The following is a 20,051-nucleotide window of genomic DNA, read 5'->3' on the forward strand; positions in this document are numbered from 1 at the left end:
CTTACCTACGTCTTGTTTTTTATTACCTTCTCTTACCTACTTCTTACCTTCTCTTACCTACATCTTGTCTTTTATTACTTTCTCTTACCTACTTCTTACCTTCTCTTACCTAAATCCTGTCTTTTATTACCTTCTCTTACCTACTTCTTACCTTCTCTCGCCCACATCTTGTCTTTTATTAACTTCACTTACCTGCTTCTTACCTTCTCTTACCTACATCATGTCTTTTATTACCTTCTCTTACCTACTTCTTACCTTCTCTTACCTACATCTTGTCTTTTATTACCTTATCTTACCTACAGCTTACCTTCTCTTGCCTACATCTTATATTTTATTACCTTCTCTCGCCTACGCCATATCTTTTTTTTATCTTCTCTTACCTACTTCTTACCTTTTCTGACCTTCTCTCGCCTACATCTTGTCTTTTATTACCTTCTCTTACCTACAGATTACTTTCTCTCGGCCACATCTTATATTTTATTGCCTTTTCTTACCTTCTCTTGCCTACGTCATATCTTTTTTTTTTACCTTCTCTTACCTACTTCTTACCTTCTTTTACCTACATATTGTCTCTTACCTACTTCTTACCATCTCTTACCTTCTCCCACCTACATCTTATATTTTATTATCTTCTCTTACCTACTTCTTTCATTCTCTTACCTTCTCTCGCCCACATCTTATATTTTGTTACTTTCTCTTACCTACTTCTTAAATTCTCTTACTTTCTCCTGCCTACATCTTGTGTTTTATTATCTTCTCTGACCTACTTCTTACCTTCTTTTACCTTCTCTCGCCTGTCTTATCTGTTATTACCTTCTCTTACCTACTTCTTACCTTCTCTCGCCTATGTCTTATCTTTTATTACCTTCTCTTAGCTATTTCTTACCCTTTTTCACCTACGTCTTATCTTTTATTACCTTCTCTTATCTACTCATTTTCTTACCTTTTACCTACTTCTTACCTTCTCCCGCCTACATCTTGTCTTTTATTATCTTCTCTTACTTACTTCTTAACTTCTCTTACCTTTTCTCGCCTACGTCTTATATTTTATTACTTTCTCTTACCTACCTTCTCTCGCCTACGTCTTATCTTTTATTACCTTCTCTTAACCTACTTCTTACCTTCTCTCGCCTACATCTTGTCTTTTATTACCTTCTCGTAGCTATTTCTTACCTTCTTTCGTCTACGTCTCATCTTTTATTACCTTCTCTTATCTACTCCTTTTTTCTTACCTTCTCTTACCTACTTCTTACCTTCTCTTACATTCTTCTGCCTACATGTTGTCTTTTATTATCTTCTCTTACCTACTTCTTACCTTCTTTTACCTTCTCTTGCCTACGTCTTATATTTTATTACTTTCTCTTACCTACTTTCTCTCGCCTACGTCTTATTTTTTATTACCTTCTCTTACCTACTTCTTGCCTTCTCTTGCCTACGTCTTATCTTTCATTACTTTCTCTTACCTACTTCTTACCTTCTCTCGCCTAAGTCTTATCTTTTATTACCTTCTCTTACCTACTTTTTACCTTCTCTTGCCTCCGTCTTATCTTTTATTACATTCTCTTACCTACTTCTTACCTTCTCTCGCCTACGTCTTATCTTTTATTACCTTCTCGTACCTATTTCCTACCTTCTTTCGCCTACGTCTTATCTTTTATTACATTCTCTTATCTACTTATTTTTTCTTGCCTTCTCTTACCTTGTCCCGCCTACATCTTGTCTTTTATTACCTTCCCTTACCTACTTCTCACCTTCTCTCGCCTACATCTTATCTTTTATTACCTTCCCTTATCTACTTCTCACCTTCTCTCGCCTACATCTTATCTTTTATTACCTTTTATTACCTACTTCTTACCTTGTCTTACCTACAGCTTATCTGTTATTGCCGTCTGTTATGTTCCCCTTTCCTATTTCTTACCTTCTCTTACCTACAGCTTATCTTTTATTGCCTTTTCTTACCTACTGCCAACTTTCCCTTGCCTTCTCCTACCTATATCTTATCTTGTATTACCTTCTTTTACCTTATCATACCTACTACTTACCTTGTCTTACCTTCTCTAGCAGAGTAGCGTCCGTCCACTGCAACGTTTCAAAAGGCACTTTTCCCCCTCCAAAACAAAATATGTGATGTCATGAATTATCTATGATGTCATGAACTATTTATGATGTCATGAATTATCTATGATGTCATGAACTATCTATGATGTCATTACCTCCAAGGAGCATTGTTGTTGCTTTCATCAGATGCGTGAAGTTAAAACTTTCCTCCTCGGTGGACGACGTGAAGAGTGGACATACTTCCTGGGACAGGAAGCTGCAGAGTCGTCACACCTGCACAGGTGAGGACAAGTACTTAATGAACAGCACATTTAGTCTTTTAGTCACGGTAATAACATGCAATAACACGGTAATAACACGGTAATAACACATTAATAACACGGTAATAACACGGTAATAACACATTAATAACACGTAATAACACATTAATAACACGGTAATAACACATTAATTACACGGTAATAACACATTAATAACACAGTAATAACACATAACACGGTAATGACACATTAATAACACGGTAATAACACGGTAATAACACATTAATAACACTGTAATAACACATTAATAACACGGTAATAACACATTAATAACACAGTAATAACACATTAATAACACGGTAATAACACATTAATAACATGGTAATAACACATTAATAACACAGTAATAACACGGTAATAACACATTAATAACACGGTAATAACACGGTAATAACACATTGATAACACGGTAATAACACATTAAAAACACGGTACTAACACATTACTAACACGGTAATAACACGGCAATAACACATTAATAACATGGTAATAACACATTAATAACACGGTAATAACACATTAATAACATGATAATAACACAGTAATAACACAGTAATAACACGGTAATAACACGGTATTAACACATTAATAACACGGTAATAACACATTAATAACACGGTAATAACACGGTAATAACACATTAAAAACACGGTAATAACACATTAATAACACATTAATAACACGGTAATAACACATTAATAACACAGTAATAACACGGTAATAACACATTAATAACACGGTAATACGGTAATAACACATTAATAACACGGTAATAACACGGTAATAACACATTGATAACACGGTAATAACACATTAAAAACACGGTAATAACACATTAATAACACGGTAATAACACGGTAATAACACATTAATAACACGGTAATAACACATTAATAACACGTAATAACACATTAATAACATAATAACACAGTAATAACACAGTAATAACACGGTAATAACACGGTATTAACACATTAATAACACGGTAATAACACATTAATAACACGGTAATAACACGGTAATAACACATTAAAAACACGGTAATAACACATTAATAACACATTAATAACACGGTAATAACACATTAATAACACAGTAATAACACGGTAATAACACATTAATAACACGGTAATACGGTAATAACACATTAATAACACGGTAATAACACATTAAAAACACGGTAATAACACATTGATAACACGGTAAAAACACATTAAAAACACGGTAATAACACATTAATAACACGGTAATAACACGGTAATAACACATTAATAACACGTAATAACACATTAATAACATGATAATAACACGGTAATAACACAGTAATAACACGGTAATAACACGGTATTAACACATTAATAACACAGTAATAACACGGTAATAACACATTAATAACACGGTAATAACACATTAATAACACGGTAATAACACGGTAATAACACATTGATAACACGGTAATAACACATTAAAAACACGGTAATAACACATTAATAACACGGTAATAACACGGTAATAACACATTAATAACACGGTAATAACACATTAATAACACGGTAATAACACATTAATAACATGATAATAACACAGTAATAACACAGTAATAACACGGTATTAACACATTAATAACACGGTAATAACACATTAATAACACGGTAATAACACATTAAAAACACGGTAATAACACATTAATAACACATTAATAACACGGTAATAACACATTAATAACACAGTAATAACACGGTAATAACACATTAATAACACGGTAATACGGTAATAACACATTAATAACACGGTAATAACACATTAATAACACGGTAATAACACGGTAATAACACATTGATAACACGGTAATAACACATTAAAAACACGGTAATAACACATTAATAACACGGTAATAACACGGTAATAACACATTAATAACACGGTAATAACACATTAATAACACGTAATAACACATTAATAACATGATAATAACACATTAATAACACAGTAATAACACGGTAATAACACGGTATTAACACATTAATAACACGGTAATAACACATTAATAACACGGTAATAACACGGTAATAACACATTAAAAACACGGTAATAACACATTAATAACACATTAATAACACAGTAATAACACATTAATAACACAGTAATAACACGGTAATAACACATTAATAACACGGTAATACGGTAATAACACATTAATAACACGGTAATAACACATTAATAACACGGTAATAACACGGTAATAACACATTGATAACACGGTAATAACACATTAAAAACACGGTAATAACACATTAATAACACGGTAATAACACGGTAATAACACATTAATAACACGGTAATAACACATTAATAACACGTAATAACACATTAATAACATGATAATAACACGGTAATAACACAGTAATAACACGGTAATAACACGGTATTAACACATTAATAACACGGTAATAACACATTAATAACACGGTAATAACAGGGTAATAACACATTAAAAACACGGTAATAACACATTAACACGGTAATAACACGGTAATAACACATTAATAACACGGTAATAACATGGTAGTAACACAAACACGGTAATAACAGACAATAATAGACAAAATAATTTCACAGCACAAACGATTAAAAGTGTTCTTTTAATGTTAGCAACGCTAGCTTTATTACTTTTGTGTCGTCACGTTTGTTAAGTCATGGTAATAACACGGTAGTAACACAAACGCGGTATTAACATAAACACAATAATAGTCCGACAAAAGAATTTCACAGCACAAACGATTAAAAGTGTTATTTTAATGCCAACAGCGCTAGCTTTATTACTTTTGTGCCGTTACGTTTTTTTAAGTCACGGTAATAACATGTAATAACATGTTAACAACACGGTAATAACACGGTAGTAACACAAACACGGTAATAACAAACACAATAGTCGGACAAAAAAATTTCACAGCCCAAACGATTAAATGTGTTATTTTAATGCTAACAACGCTAGCTTTATTACTTTTGCGCTGTTGCGTTTGTTAAGTCATGGTAATAACACGGTAATAACACGGTAGTAACACGATAATAACACAGTAATAACACGGTAGTAACACAAACACGGTAAAAACATAAACACGATAATAGTCAGACAAAATAATTTCACAGCACAAACGATTAAAGGTGTTATTTTAATGTTAGCAACGCTAGCTTTATTACTTTTGTGCCGTTACGTTTGTTAAGTCACGGTAATAACACGGTAATAACACGGTAGTAACACAAACACGATAATAACAAACAGAATTATAGTCAGACAAAAAAAATTCACAGCACAAACGATTAAAAGTCTTATTTTAATGTTAACGCTAGCTTTATTAGTTTTGTGCCGTTACGTTGGTTAAGTCACGGTAATAACATGTAACAACACGGTAATAACACAGTAGTAACACAAACACGGTAATAACATGAACGCAATAATAGTCAGACAAAAGAATTTCACAGCACAAACGATTAAAAGTGTTATTTTAATGCTAACAACGCTAGCTTTTTTACTTTTGTGCCATTACGTTTGTTACGTCACGGTAATAACACGGTAATAACACGGTAGTAACACAAACGCGGTATTAACATAAACACAATAATAGTCAGACAAAAGATTTTCACAGCACAAACGTTATTTTTATTTATTTCGGTGACCATGGATCCCTCAGGCGATACTGCATCAAAAAGCGACATCGGTGTGTAAAGGACATCACCACATGGGCTCTGGAACACTTCAGAAAACCACTGTCAGTCACTACAGTTGGCCGCTACATCTGCAAGTGCAAGTTAAAGCTCTACTACGCAAAGTGAAAGCCATTTATCAACAACACCCGGAAACGCCGCCGGCTTCGCAGGGCCCGAGCTCGTCGAAGATGGACTGATCCAAAGTGGAAAAGTGTTCCGTGGTCTGACGAGTCCCCATTTCAATTGTGTTGATCACAAAGATTATCATCAAGGCTTAGGTCAGACAGATTACAAAATAAATACCTAACAAAAATACTGCAAAACTGATGCAAAATACATTCATGCAGTGGTAAAATAAACAAATTAATTATTAATAGGTAAGTAAAAAGTATGTTTCTTAAACCGTCAGTAGAATTAAAGTACACGTAAAATTACATAGGAACCACTTTAGTCATATTTTTTGGTCTTGACAAACTTCTCCATGACTTTAGCTACATAATTCTTCTGTTTGTTTGACGTTTGCTGCCATAAATGAGTTATTTTGTTTTTATTTCTACTTTGTACAGCGGGGTCAGCCACCAGCAGGAAGAGCAGCGCACCAGCTGGGACTCTGGACTCCTATGAGGACGTGTGGAGGTCCAGCAACCAGGTACAGAACACACAACAACCAGGTACAGAACACACAGCAACCAGGTACAGAACACACAGCAGCCAGGTACAGAACACACAACAACCAGGTACAGAACACACAACAACCAGGTACAGAACACACAGCAGCCAGGTACAGAACACACAACAACCAGGTACAGAACACACAGAAACCAGGTACAGAACACACAGCAACCAGGTACAGAACACACAGAAACCAGGTACAGAACACACAGCAACCAGGTACAGAACACACAACAACCAGGTACAGAACACACAGCAACCAGGTACAGAACACACAACAACCAGGTACAGAACACACAACAACCAGGTACAGAACACACAGCAACCAGGTACAGAACACACAACAACCAGGTACAGAACACACAACAACCAGGTACAGAACACACAGCAACCAGGTACAGAACACACAACAACCAGGTACAGAACACACAGCAACCAGGTACAGAACACACAACAACCAGGTACAGAACACACAACAACCAGGTACAGAACACACAACAACCAGGTACAGAACACACAGCAACCAGGTACAGAACACACAGCAACCAGGTACAGAACACACAAAAACCAGGTACAGAACACACAACAACCAGGTACAGAACACACAACAACCAGGTACAGAACACACAGCAACCAGGTACAGAACACACAACAACCAGGTACAGAACACACAGCAACCAGGTACAGAACACACAACAACCAGGTACAGAACACACAACAACCAGGTACAGAACACACAGCAACCAGGTACAGAACACACAGCAACCAGGTACAGAACACACAGCAACCAGGTACAGAACACACAACAACCAGGTACAGAACACACAGCAACCAGGTACAGAACACACAGCAACCAGGTACAGAACACACAACAACCAGGTTCAGAACACACAACAACCAGGTACAGAACACACAGCAACCAGGTACAGAACACACAACAACCAGGTACAGAACACACAACAACCAGGTACAGAACACACAACAACCAGGTACAGAACACACAACAACCAGGTACAGAACACACAACAACCAGGTACAGAACACACAACAACCAGGTACAGAACACACAGCAACCAGGTACAGAACACACAACAACCAGGTACAGAACACACAAAAACCAGGTACAGAACCCACAACAACCAACTGGCAAGGAGGACGTGTGGAGGTCCAGCAATTTTTTTCTTACTTTCTCTTACCAACATCTGATATTTTATTATCTTCTCTTACCTACTTCTTACCTTCTCTCACTAATGTCTTATCTTTTTTATCTTATCTTACCTACTTCTTACCTTCTCCTACCTTCTCTTGCCTATGTTTGATCTTTTATTACCTTCTCTTACCTACTTCTTACCTTCTCTTACCTTCTCACACCTACATCTATCTTTGATTATCTTCTCTTACCTAATTTTTAACCTTTTTTTAACCTTCTTTCGCCTACGTCTTATCTTTTATTACCTTCTCTTACCTACTTCTTACCTTGTCTTACCTTCTCACACCTACATCTATCTTTGATTATCTTCTCTTACCTAATTTTTAACCTTCTTTCGCCTACGTCTTATCTTTTATTACCTTCTCTTATCTACTCTTATCTTTTTTCTTAGTTTCTCTTACCAACATCTGATATTTTATTACCTTCTCTTACCTACTTCTTACCTTCTCTCACTAATGTCTTATCTTTTTTTTACCTTCTCTTGTCTACTCATTTCCTTGTTTCACCTTCTCACACCTATATTTAATCTTTGTTTATCTTCTCTTATCTACTTCTTACCTTCTCCTACCTTCTCTCGCCTACGTCTTATCTTTTATTACCTTCTCTTATCTACTTCTTACCTTCTCTCACGAATGTCTTATCTTTTTTTTTACCTTCTCTTGTTTATTCCTTTCCTTTTTTTTTACCTTCTCTTATCTACTCCTTTTCTTGTTTCACCTTTTCACACCTATATCTAATCTTTTTTATATTCTCTTACCTACTTCTTACCTTCTCTTACCATCTCACACCTACATCTATCTTTTATTATCTTCTGTTATGTAATTTGTACCTAATTCTTACTTTCTCTTACCTATATCTCATATTTTCTTGCCTTTTCTTACCTACTTCCAACTTTCTCTTAACTTCTCTTACCTACTTTTTTACCTTTTTTGTACCTTCTTTTGCCTACGTCTTATCTTTTATTACCTTCTCTTATCTACTCCTATTTTGTTCTTACCTTCTCTTACCTACATCTGATATTTTATTACCTTCTCTTATCTACTCTTTTCCTTGTTTTATACCTTCTCACACCTACATCTTATCTTTTGTTACCTTCTCTTACCTACTTCTTACCTTCTTTCGCCTACGTCTTATCTTTTATTACCTTCTCTTACCTACTTTTTAACCTTTTTTTTAACCTTCTTTCGCCTATGTCTTATTTTTTATTACCTTCTCTTATCTACTCTTATCTTTTTTCTTAGTTTCTCTTACCAAAATCTGATATTTTATTACCTTCTCTTACTTACTTCTTACCTTCTCCTACCTACTTTTGCATGCATCTTGTCTTTTATTACCTTCTTTTACCTACTTCTTACCTTCTCTCACTAATGTCTTATCTTTGTTTACCTTCTCTGGTCTACTCCTTTCCTTTTTTCACCTTCTCACACCTATATCTAATCTTTTATTTTCTTCTCTTACCTACTTCTTTCCCTTTTCTTTACCTTCTCTTACCTACATCTTATCTTTTATTACCTTCTCTTACCTACTTCTTACCTTCTCTTACCTTCTCACACCTATATCTAATCTTTTATTTTCTTCTCTTACCTAATTTTGACCTAATTCTTACCTTCTCTTACCTATATCTCATCTTTTCTTGCCTTTTCTTACCTACTTCCAACTTTTTCTTACCTTCTCCTACTTATATCTTATCTTGTATTACCTTCTCTTACCTTATCTTACCTATTTCTTACTTAATTTTAATCAAAAAATGTCTTTGTTCCACCGACTTCACTTTTGATGACCAAAACGTTAACCTACTGAAATCCAGGCAGACGTTAAATTGATGATATTTTCTTGTTGACCTTTTTGCAGAAGGTGAGCCACAGTTTACTGGACACCAAGACGGACGCTTTTGTGACGCTTCCTCCGGGGGAAATCAGACCTCCGGGCAAACTGATGGGCAGAACCCACCACGTCACCGAGAAAGTAACCCAGGTAAGTAGAAGACCACCTTCATGAGGGCGAGGTTGGACAAGGTAAAAAAAAAAGTCAACCATATTTTTCAGACTATAGAGCATACTTTATTAGCTGCAACCCCTAAATCTGAGAAGAAATAAACACAACATACAATATATACTTGTTGTGAAACGAGTTATTTACACAGAAATGTTTATTTACATACCTTAATTGTTTCCAAAAGGTGTCTGTAACAAGGCAGTAAAACGGATGATCAAACAAAACAGAAGTCATGGTCATGGACCCACTAGCTGCGCAAGCTAGCTCTCCAATCAGCTAAACAGACTCGATAACCCCACGGTGACGTTTTGGTGAATTTACAGAGGTATTTGTGAAAGTGAAACAATACAAAAAGAATGCTATTAAAGGTAATAAAGCTAACACAGACACTTCTAAACCTGTTAGCATATTAGCTAATGCTAACAACGCTAGCTTTATTACATTATGACAGCACGTACGAATGTGCATGAAAACACTCCGACTGACATCACACATGGGACACTTTAGTAAGTAAGAACTTTTTTAGCTATATTGTACTTTTTACCTTCACTTTCCTTATCTTGCCCACATCTTGTTTTTTTACCTTCTCTTACCTACTTCTTATCTTCTCTTACCTTCTCTTGCCCATATTTTATCTTTAATTACCTTCTCTTATCTACTTTTTACTTTCTCTTACCTTCTCTCGCCTATGTCTATCTTTATTACCTTCTCATACCTATTTCTTACCTTCTTTCGCCTACGTCTTATCTTTTATTACCTTCTCTTACCTACTTTTGACCTTTTCTTATCTTGTCTTGCCTATGTCTTATCTTTTATTACCTTCTCTTACCTTTAATCGCCTACGTCTTATCTTTTATTACCTTCTCTTACCTACTTTTGACCTTTTCTTACCTTCTCTTGCCTATGTTTTATCTTTTATTACCTTCTCTTACCTTCTATCGCCAAAATCTTATCTTTTATTACCTTCTCTTACTTACTTCTTACCTACATCTTGTCTATTATTGCTTTCTCTGACCAACATCTTACCTTCTCTCGCCCACATCTTATCTTTAAGACCTTCTCTTACCTACTTCTTACCTTCTCTTACCTTCTCCCGCCTACATCTTGTCTTTTATTACCTTCTCATACCTATTTCTTACCTTCTTTCGCCTACGTCTTATCTTTTATTACCTCCTCTTACCTCCTTTTGACCTTTTCTTATCTTGTCTTGCCTATGTCTTATCTTTTATTACCTTCTCTTACCTTCTATCGCCTACGTCTTATCTTTTATTACCTTCTCTTACCTACTTTTGACCTTTTCTTACCTTCTCTTGCCTATGTTTTATCTTTTATTACCTTCTCTTACCTTCTATTGCCAATATCTTATCTTTTATTACCTTCTCTTACTTCTTACCTACATCTTGTCTATTATTGCTTTCTCTGACCAACATCTTACCTTCTCTCGCCCACATCTTATCTTTAAGACCTCCTCTTATATACCTCTTACCTTCTCTTACCTTCTCCCGCCTACATCTTGTGTTTTATTACCTTCTCATACCTATTTCTTACCTTCTTTCGCCTACGTCTTATCTTTTATTACCTTCTCTTACCTACTTTTGATCTTTTCTTATCTTGTCTTGCCTATGTCTTATCTTTTATTACCTTCTCTTACTTTCTATCGCCTACGTCTTATCTTTTATTACCTTCCTACTTTTGACCTTTTCTTACCTTCTCTTACCTATGTTTTATCTTTTATTACCTTCTCTTACCTTCTATTGCCAATATATTATCTTTTATTACCTTCTCTTACTTACTTCTTACCTACATCTTGTCTATTATTACTTTCTCTGACCAACATCTTACCTTCTCTCGCCCACATCTTATCTTTAAGACCTTCTCTTACCTACTTCTTACCTTCTCTTACCTTCTCCTGCCTACATCTTGTCTTTTATTACCTTGTCATACCTATTTCTTACCTTCTTTTGCCTACGTCTTATCTTTTATTACCTCCTCTTACCTACTTTTGACGTTTTCTTATCTTGTCTTGCCTATGTCTTATCTTTTATTACCTTCTCTTACTTTCTATCGCCTATGTCTTATCTTTTATTACCTTCCTACTTTTGACCTTTTCTTACCTTCTCTTGCCTATGTTTTATCTTTTATTACCTTCTCTTACCTTCTATTGCCAATATCTTATCTTTTATTACCTTCTCTTACTTCTTACCTACATCTTGTCTATTATTACTTTCTCTGACCAACATCTTACCTTCTCTCGCCCACATCTTATCTTTAAGACCTTCTCTTACCTACTTCTTACCTTCTCTTACCTTCTCCCGCCTACATCTTGTCTTTTATTACCTTCTCTTATCTACTTCTTACCTTCTCTCGCCTACGTCTTGTCTTTTCTTAACTTCTCTTACGTACTTCTTACCTTCTCTTGCCTACGTCTTTACCTTCTTTTATCTACTCCTTTTTTTCTTGCCTTCTCTTACCTACTTCTTATCTTCTCTCGCCTACGTCTTGTCTTTTATTACCTTCTCTTGCCTACTTTTTTTTTTTACCTTTCTTACCTTCTCTTGCCTACGTCATATCTTTTATTACCTTCTCTTACCTACTTTTGACCTATTCTTACCTTATCTTGCCTATGTTTTATCTTTTATTACCTTCTCTTACCTTCTATTGCCAATATCTTATCTTTTATTACCTTCTCTTACTTACTTCTTACCTACATCTTGTCTATTATTACTTTCTCTGACCAACATCTTACCTTCTCTTGCCCACATCTTATCTTTAAGACCTTCTCTTACCTACTTCTTACCTTCTCTTACCTTCTCCCGCCTACATCTTGTCTTTTATTACCTTCTCTTATCTACTTCTTACCTTCTCTCACCTACGTCTTGTCTTTTCTTAACTTCTCTTACGTACTTCTTACCTTCTCTTGCCTACATCTTTACCTTCTTTTATCTACTCCTTATTTTCTTGCCTTCTCTTACCTACTTCTTACCTTCTCTCGCCTACGTCTTGTCTTTTATTACCTTCTCTTACCTACTTTTTACCTTTTCTTGCCTATGCCTCATCTTGTATTACCTTCTCTTATCTACTCCTTTTTTTCTTACCTTCTCTTACCTACGTCCTGTCTTTTAGTACCTTCTTGTACCTACTTCTTACCTTCTTTCGCCTACGTCTTATATTTTATTTATCTTCTCTTACCTACGTTTGACCTTCTCCTACCTTCTCTTGCCTACGTCATATCTTTTATTACCTTCGCGTACCTAATTGTTACCTTTTCCTACCTCCTCTTACCTACTTCTTACCTTCACCTACCTTCTTTCGCCTACATCTTGTCTTTAATTACCTTCACACATGGGACAGTTTAGTCAGTAAGAATTGTTTTAGTTATATTGTAAAAACTTACAAACGTTCGGAGGGATGAATGAAGAATCCATACGAGTAGAAACACTATGGACAGCTAGAAGGCGGAAAATGCACTTCTACTTCCGGTTCAAAGCTTCAAACCGCGTAGGATTAAAGTATTGGCTTATAGTCCGGAATTTACATTTCATTAGTCCGCCTTGAGAATGAGTAACTGAAAACCTGAACAATGACTCCTGACAGAGGTGGAAAGAGAGAGAGAGCGCCTGAGCTCCTTCAAGAAACGAGGGCAGCTCTTCAGTCTGCTGCCGACGGACGAACTCTACTTTCAAGTCACCAGAAACTTTAAACGGATCATTTGCACAAATTACTTTTTTGGGATGTAACATTTTATCCAAAGTCCGGACTGCAGGCTTTGTCGACCAGTTGGTTGGTGGGTTTTGAGGGCTGGAGGAGAGGTTTTATACAAGGTGTCACTGAACACGAGGGGAGACTACGTTGTGCCTGAAGGATGCAGTCCCTGACAGGATGAAGGGAGCAGGACAAAGACCACGACAGACCAGGCGAACGCTAAAAACTCTGTCCACGTTCGTCCCCGGCGAGATCGAGTAGATCCAGACCGTTTTGAACGTACCCCACACACTACCATGTCATCAGTCAGTGTCCGAGATGGAAACGTGTACCGGGACTGCGCCTTAAGTTCGGGAACGGACCGCAGAAACAACCGAGTAAAAAGAGCCGTCCGAATTTCCTCCATAGTCGCTCATGAGGTAAGTTCATCCGCCTCCGGCGTGGAAAGATAATCTGGAGTCAAGTAGTTTTGTCCATGAGCAGGAAATTAACGGATCAAATGAACAGAACCAAGTGCTTAGACATCAATGGTGTGTGTACGGGTCTTCCAGACCTTAGTCTGTCCTTGACTGCATGCCTCGGTGACGTACAGCACAGTCCCCTTGCTGGGGATCTTTATGTCGGCTCCCCCGCTGAATGAGGCGCTGCACTTGATTGATTACTCCAGTCGCAGCTCCTGCCCCAAGGTCCACTTAAACACGGGTGTCACTGAACAAGAGGGGAGACTACGTTGTGCCTGAAGGATGCAGTCACTGACAGGATGAAGGGAGCAGGAAAAAGACCACGACAGACCAGGTGAACGCTAAACACTCTGTCCACGTTCGTCCCCGGCGAGATCGAGTAGATCCAGACTGTTTTGAACGTACCCCACACACTACCATGTCATCAGTCAGTGTCCGAGATGGAAACGTGTACCGGGACTGCGCCTCAAGTTCGGGAACGGACCGCAGAAACAACCGAGTAAAAAGAGCCGTCCGAATTTCCTCCATAGTCGCTCATGAGGTAAGTTCATCCGCCTCCGGCGTGGAAAGATCATCTGGAGTCAAGTAGTTTTGTCCATGAGCAGGAAATTGTCGGATCAAATGAACAGAACCAAGTGCTTAGACATCAATGGTGTGTGTACGGGTCTTCCAGACCTTAGTCTGTCCTTGACTGCATGCCTCGGTGACGTACAGCACAGTCCCCTTGCTGGGGACCTTTATGTCGGCTCCCCCGCTGAATGAGGCGCTGCATTTGATTGATTACTCCAGTCGCAGCTCCTGCCCCAAGGTCCACTTAAACACGGGTGTCACTGAACACGAGGGGAGACTACGTTGTGCCTGAAGGATGCAGTCACTGACAGGATGAAGGGAGCAGGACAAAGACCACGACAGACCAGGCGAACGCTAAAAACTCTGTCCACGTTCGTCCCCGGCGAGATCGAGTAGATCCAGACCGTTTTGAACGTACCCCACACACTACCATGTCATCAGTCAGTGTCCGAGATGGAAACGTGTACCGGGACTGCGCCTCAAGTTCGGGAACGGACCGCAGAAACAACCGAGTAAAAAGAGCCGTCCGAATTTCCTCCATAGTCGCTCATGAGGTAAGTTCATCCGCCTCCGGCGTGGAAAGATCATCTGGAGTCAAGTAGTTTTGTCCACGAGCAGGAAATTGTCGGATCAAATGAACAGAACCAAGTGCTTAGACATCAATGGTGTGTGTACGGGTCTTCCAGACCTTAGTCTGTCCTTGACTGCATGCCTCGGTGACGTACAGCACAGTCCCCTTGCTGGGGACCTTTATGTCGGCTCCCCCGCTGAATGAGGCGCTGCACTTGATTGATTACTCCAGTCGCAGCTCCTGCCCCAAGGTCCACTTAAACACGGGTGTTTATTTATGTTTGGGTCCCAGTATAGCACCTGCCCCACTTTTCCTGGTGTGAAGCATTCATGTGCAATAACTTATAGATGCTCCCATTTTAAACCCCCTGTAGGGACATTCCCCGAGCCACATGTGTTCTCAAACCACACACGGTTCTTTATTTACAAAGTCCAACAAACTTTCCAGCAGGTTTCTCTTCGTGGACCACCCTTTGTCTTGCATCCAGAGTCCACCTCATGTTCCAAACAGGTCTTCATCGCAAGACTGGGAACCATGAATGCCCAAAACAGGAAGTGCTAAATGGTGCCTCAATTGTGTGCCTGAATGGGTAATGAGCCACACCCCCACCTCAGGCCTACTAGTGAGAGACATGGTCCTAGTGTTCGCCACACAGCCCCTCCAAAGTAGGTAAATAGTAACAAAACATTGACAGAGGGACTGGTGAAAGTCGTTCAACAGTCCTGGGGATACAACCTGGAATACCAGGTCTAAACCAGGTTTTAAAATGAGTTTTTGGAATCTTTAGGAGACTCTGGCCTGAAGACCAAAGTATGTGCCCAGAAGTGTAAGGGCACAACAAATCAGTGATGTTCTGAGGGTCGAGTCAGGACCAAAATCTTACACTCTGTGCAGGATTTGACTGGAAGCCACTGAAGACTGGATAGAGTGGGGGTAATGCGGGCTGTTCTGGGTGCACCGGTCAAAGGTCTGGAAGCCGCATTCTGTACAGTCTGAAGTCTCTTTAGAAGTGAAAAGAGAATTACGCGTGAATGATCACTTCGACCACTTTGTGGACTTGGAGAAGGCATTCGACCGTGTCCCTCGGGAAGTCCTGTGGGGAGTGCTCAGAGAGTACGGGGTATCGGACTGTCTGATTGTGGCAGTCCGCTCCCTGTATGATCAGTGCCAGAGCCTGGTCCGCATTGCCGGTAGTAAGTCGGACACGTTTCCAGTGAGGGTTGGACTCCGCCAAGGCTGCCCTTTGTCACCGATTCTGTTCATAACTTTTATGGACAGAATATCTAGGCGCAGTCAAGGCGTTGAGGGGATCTGGTTTGGTGGCTGCAGGATTAGGTCTCTGCTTTTTGCAGATGATGTGGTCCTGTTGGCTTCATCTGGCCAGGATCTTCAGCTCTCACTGGATCGGTTCGCAGCCGAGTGTGAAGCGACTGGGATGAGAATCAGCACCTCCAAGTCCGAGTCCATGGTTCTCGCCCGGAAAAGGGTGGAGTGCCATCTCCGGGTTGGGGAGGAGATCTTGCCCCAAGTGGAGGAGTTCAAGTACCTCGGAGTCTTGTTCACGAGTGAGGGAAGAGTGGATCGTGAGATCGACAGGCGGATCGGTGCGGCGTCTTCAGTAATGCGGACGCTGTATCGATCCGTTGTGGTGAAGAAGGAGCTGAGCCGGAAGGCAAAGCTCTCAATTTACCGGTCGATCTACGTTCCCATCCTCACCTATGGTCATGAGCTTTGGGTTATGACCGAAAGGACAAGATCACGGGTACAAGCGGCCGAAATGAGTTTCCTCCGCCGGGTGGCGGGGCTCTCCCTTAGAGATAGGGTGAGAAGCTCTGCCATCCGGGAGGAGCTCAAAGTAAAGCCGCTGCTCCTCCACATGGAGAGGAGCCAGATGAGGTGGTTCGGGCATCTGGTTAGAATGCCACCCGAACGCCTCCCTAGGGAGGTGTTTAGGGCACGTCCGACCGGTAGGAGGCCGCGGGGAAGACCCAGGACACGTTGGGAAGACTATGTCTCTCGGCTGGCCTGGGAACGCCTCGGGGTCCCACAGGAAGAGCTGGACGAAGTGGCTGGGGAGAGGGAAGTCTGGGCTTCTCTGCTTAGGCTGCTGCCCCCGCGACCCGACCTCGGATAAGCGGAAGAAGATGGATGGATGGATGGATGATCACTTCGAGATCCGATTTTGACGACAATGTTTTCCACATTAGAGATTTTTCCGAGGTGAAACAAACAGTTTTTGGTCAGTGGATGACAGTCACCCTCCAAAGACTTGGACTGATCCAATACGAGTCCAAGGTTTCTGAGGCTGCTTTGAACAGATGCACCCAGAGCACCAAGGGAGTTCTTGATTTTATCGGGAGCAATGATCAGAGTTTCCGATTCGAAGGAAATTCGAAGACAACCGATATTTGATACAGGATACACATTCCAAGAACTTCTCTTACCTACTTCTTTTCATCTCTTATCTTCTCTCGCCCACATCTGATCTTATATTACCTTCTCTTACCTACTTCTTACCTACATCTTGTCTATTATTACTTTCTCTTACCTACTTCTTAGCATCTCTTGTCTTCTCTCACCTACATCTTACCTTCTCTTACCTACTTCTTACCTTCTCTGACCTTCTCTCGCCTACGTCTTATCTTTTATTACCTTCTCTTACCTACTTTATACCTTCTCTCGCCTAAGTCTTATTGTTTATCACCTTTCCCTACCTACTTCTTACCTTATCTCGCCCACATCTTATCTTTTATTACCTCCTCTTACCTACTTCTTACCTACATCTTACCTTCTCTTACCTACTTCTTACCTTCTCTGACCTTCTCTCGCCTACATCTTATCTTTTAGTACCTTATCTTACCTACTTTATGCCTTCTCTCGCCTAAGTCTTATTGTTTATCACCTTTTCCTACCTACTTCTTACCTTCTCTTACCTTATCTCACCCACATCTTATCTTGTATTACCTCCTCTTACTTACTTCTTACCTACATCTTACCTTCTCTTACCTACTTCTTACCTTCTCTGACCTTCTCTCGCCTACATCTTATCTTTTATTACCTTCTCTTACCTACTTTATACCTTCTCTCGCCTAAGTCTTATTGTTTATCACCTTTTCCTACCTACTTCATACCTTCTCTTACCTTATCTCACCCACATCTTATCTTTTATTACCTCCTCTTACCTACATCTTGTCTAATATTACTTTCTCCTACCTACAACTTACCTTCTCTCACCTACGTCTTATCTTTAATACCTTCTCTTACCTACTTCTTACCTTCTCTTACCTTTGCTCGCCCACATCTTGTCTTTTATTACCTTCTCTTACCTACTTCTTACCTTCTCATACCTTTGCTCGCCCACATCTTGTCTTTTATAACCTTCTCTTATCTACTTATTACCTTCTCTTGCCTACATTTTGTCTTTTATTACCTTCTCATACCTACTTCTTACTTTCTCTTACTTTCTCTCGCCCACATCTTGTCTTTTCTTAACTTCTCTTACCTACTTCTTACCTTCTCATACCTTTGCTCGCCCACATCTTGTCTTTTATAACCTTCTCTTATCTACTTATTACCTTCTCTTGCCTACATTTTGTCTTTTATTACCTTCTCATACCTACTTCTTACTTTCTCTTACTTTCTCTCGCCCACATCTTGTCTTTTCTTAACTTCTCTTACCTACTTCTTACCTTCTCTTATCTTTGCTTGCTCACATCTTGTCTTTTATTACCTTCTCTTTCCTACTTCTTACCTTCTCTTGCCTTTTATTACCTTCTCTTACCTACTTCTTACCTTATCTTGCCTACATTTAGTCTTTTATTACCTTCTCTTACCTACTTCATGCCTTCTATTGCCTTCTCTTGCCCACATCTTGTCTTTTATTAACTTCTCTTACCTACTTCTCACCCTCTCTTACCTTCTCTCGCCTACGTCTTATCTTTTATTACCTTATCATACCTATTTCTTACCTTCTTTAGCAATAATACTTGCAACATAAAATCCCATCTATTCAAGAAAGTCACAATATTAACAACATTAAAAACACAATTAAAAAAAAAAATGTCACAATGGTCAATTAAATTACAAAATAAATAAAAACATCTAATAATAATATTAATAATAATAATAATAATAATAATAATGCTATAAAAAATAAAAAATACATCATAGTGGTCAGTTAGATAAAATAATACAAGTAAAAAAATATAATAACAAAAATAAATCCCCCCAAAAATGTCCAAACAAATAAATACTTGCAAAATAAAATCCTATCTTTGAAAGAAAGTCACAATATTAAAAAATAAAAAAATAAAAAAAAGAATGTCACAATGGTCAATTAAATAAAAAAATACAATTACAAATTTAATAATAATAATAATAATAATAATATTAAACAACAAAACAAATGCCATTTAAATAAATACTTCAAATAGCAATAAAACTTAAAACATAAAATCTCATCCATTAAAGAAAGTCACAATATTAACAAAAATGTATTTGTTCTTCTCCTTCGGTCTAAGTTACACCTCCTTGTTCTTCTCCTTCGGTCTAAGATGGACCTCCTTGTTCTTCTCCTTCGGTCTAAGCTTGACCTCCTTGTTCTTCTCCTTCGGTCTAAGATGGACCTCCTTGTTCTTCTCCTTCGGTCTAAGCTTGACCTCCTTGTTCTTCTCCTTCGGTCTAAGATGAACCTCCTTGTTCTTCTCCTTCGGTCTAAGATGGACCTCCTTGTTCTTCTCCTTCGGTCTAAGCTAGACCTCCTTTGTTCTTTTTTTTAATATTGT

The 20,051-nt window shown here is 38.5% G+C and overlaps 1 protein-coding gene across 3 annotated transcripts in view; it reads left to right on the forward strand.

Annotated features, from left to right (window-relative positions):
• Nucleotides 1–9,822: 9,822 nt before the first annotated feature.
• Nucleotides 9,823–20,051, forward strand: part of LOC133575610 (voltage-gated inwardly rectifying potassium channel KCNH2-like) — a 53,624-nt gene continuing 43,395 nt past the window's right edge. For all 3 annotated transcript variants that reach the window (XM_061928301.2, XM_072912185.1, XM_072912184.1), the window contains exon 1: nt 9,823–9,942. In XM_061928301.2, coding sequence (XP_061784285.2) covers nt 9,904–9,942 — 39 coding nt within the window. In that variant the 5' untranslated portion in view covers nt 9,823–9,903. The remainder of the gene's footprint in view (nt 9,943–20,051) is intronic.

The sequence above is a fragment of the Nerophis lumbriciformis genome, linkage group LG33 (assembly GCF_033978685.3).
Source record: "Nerophis lumbriciformis linkage group LG33, RoL_Nlum_v2.1, whole genome shotgun sequence".
In the NCBI taxonomy this organism is placed as follows: Eukaryota; Metazoa; Chordata; class Actinopteri; order Syngnathiformes; family Syngnathidae; genus Nerophis; species Nerophis lumbriciformis.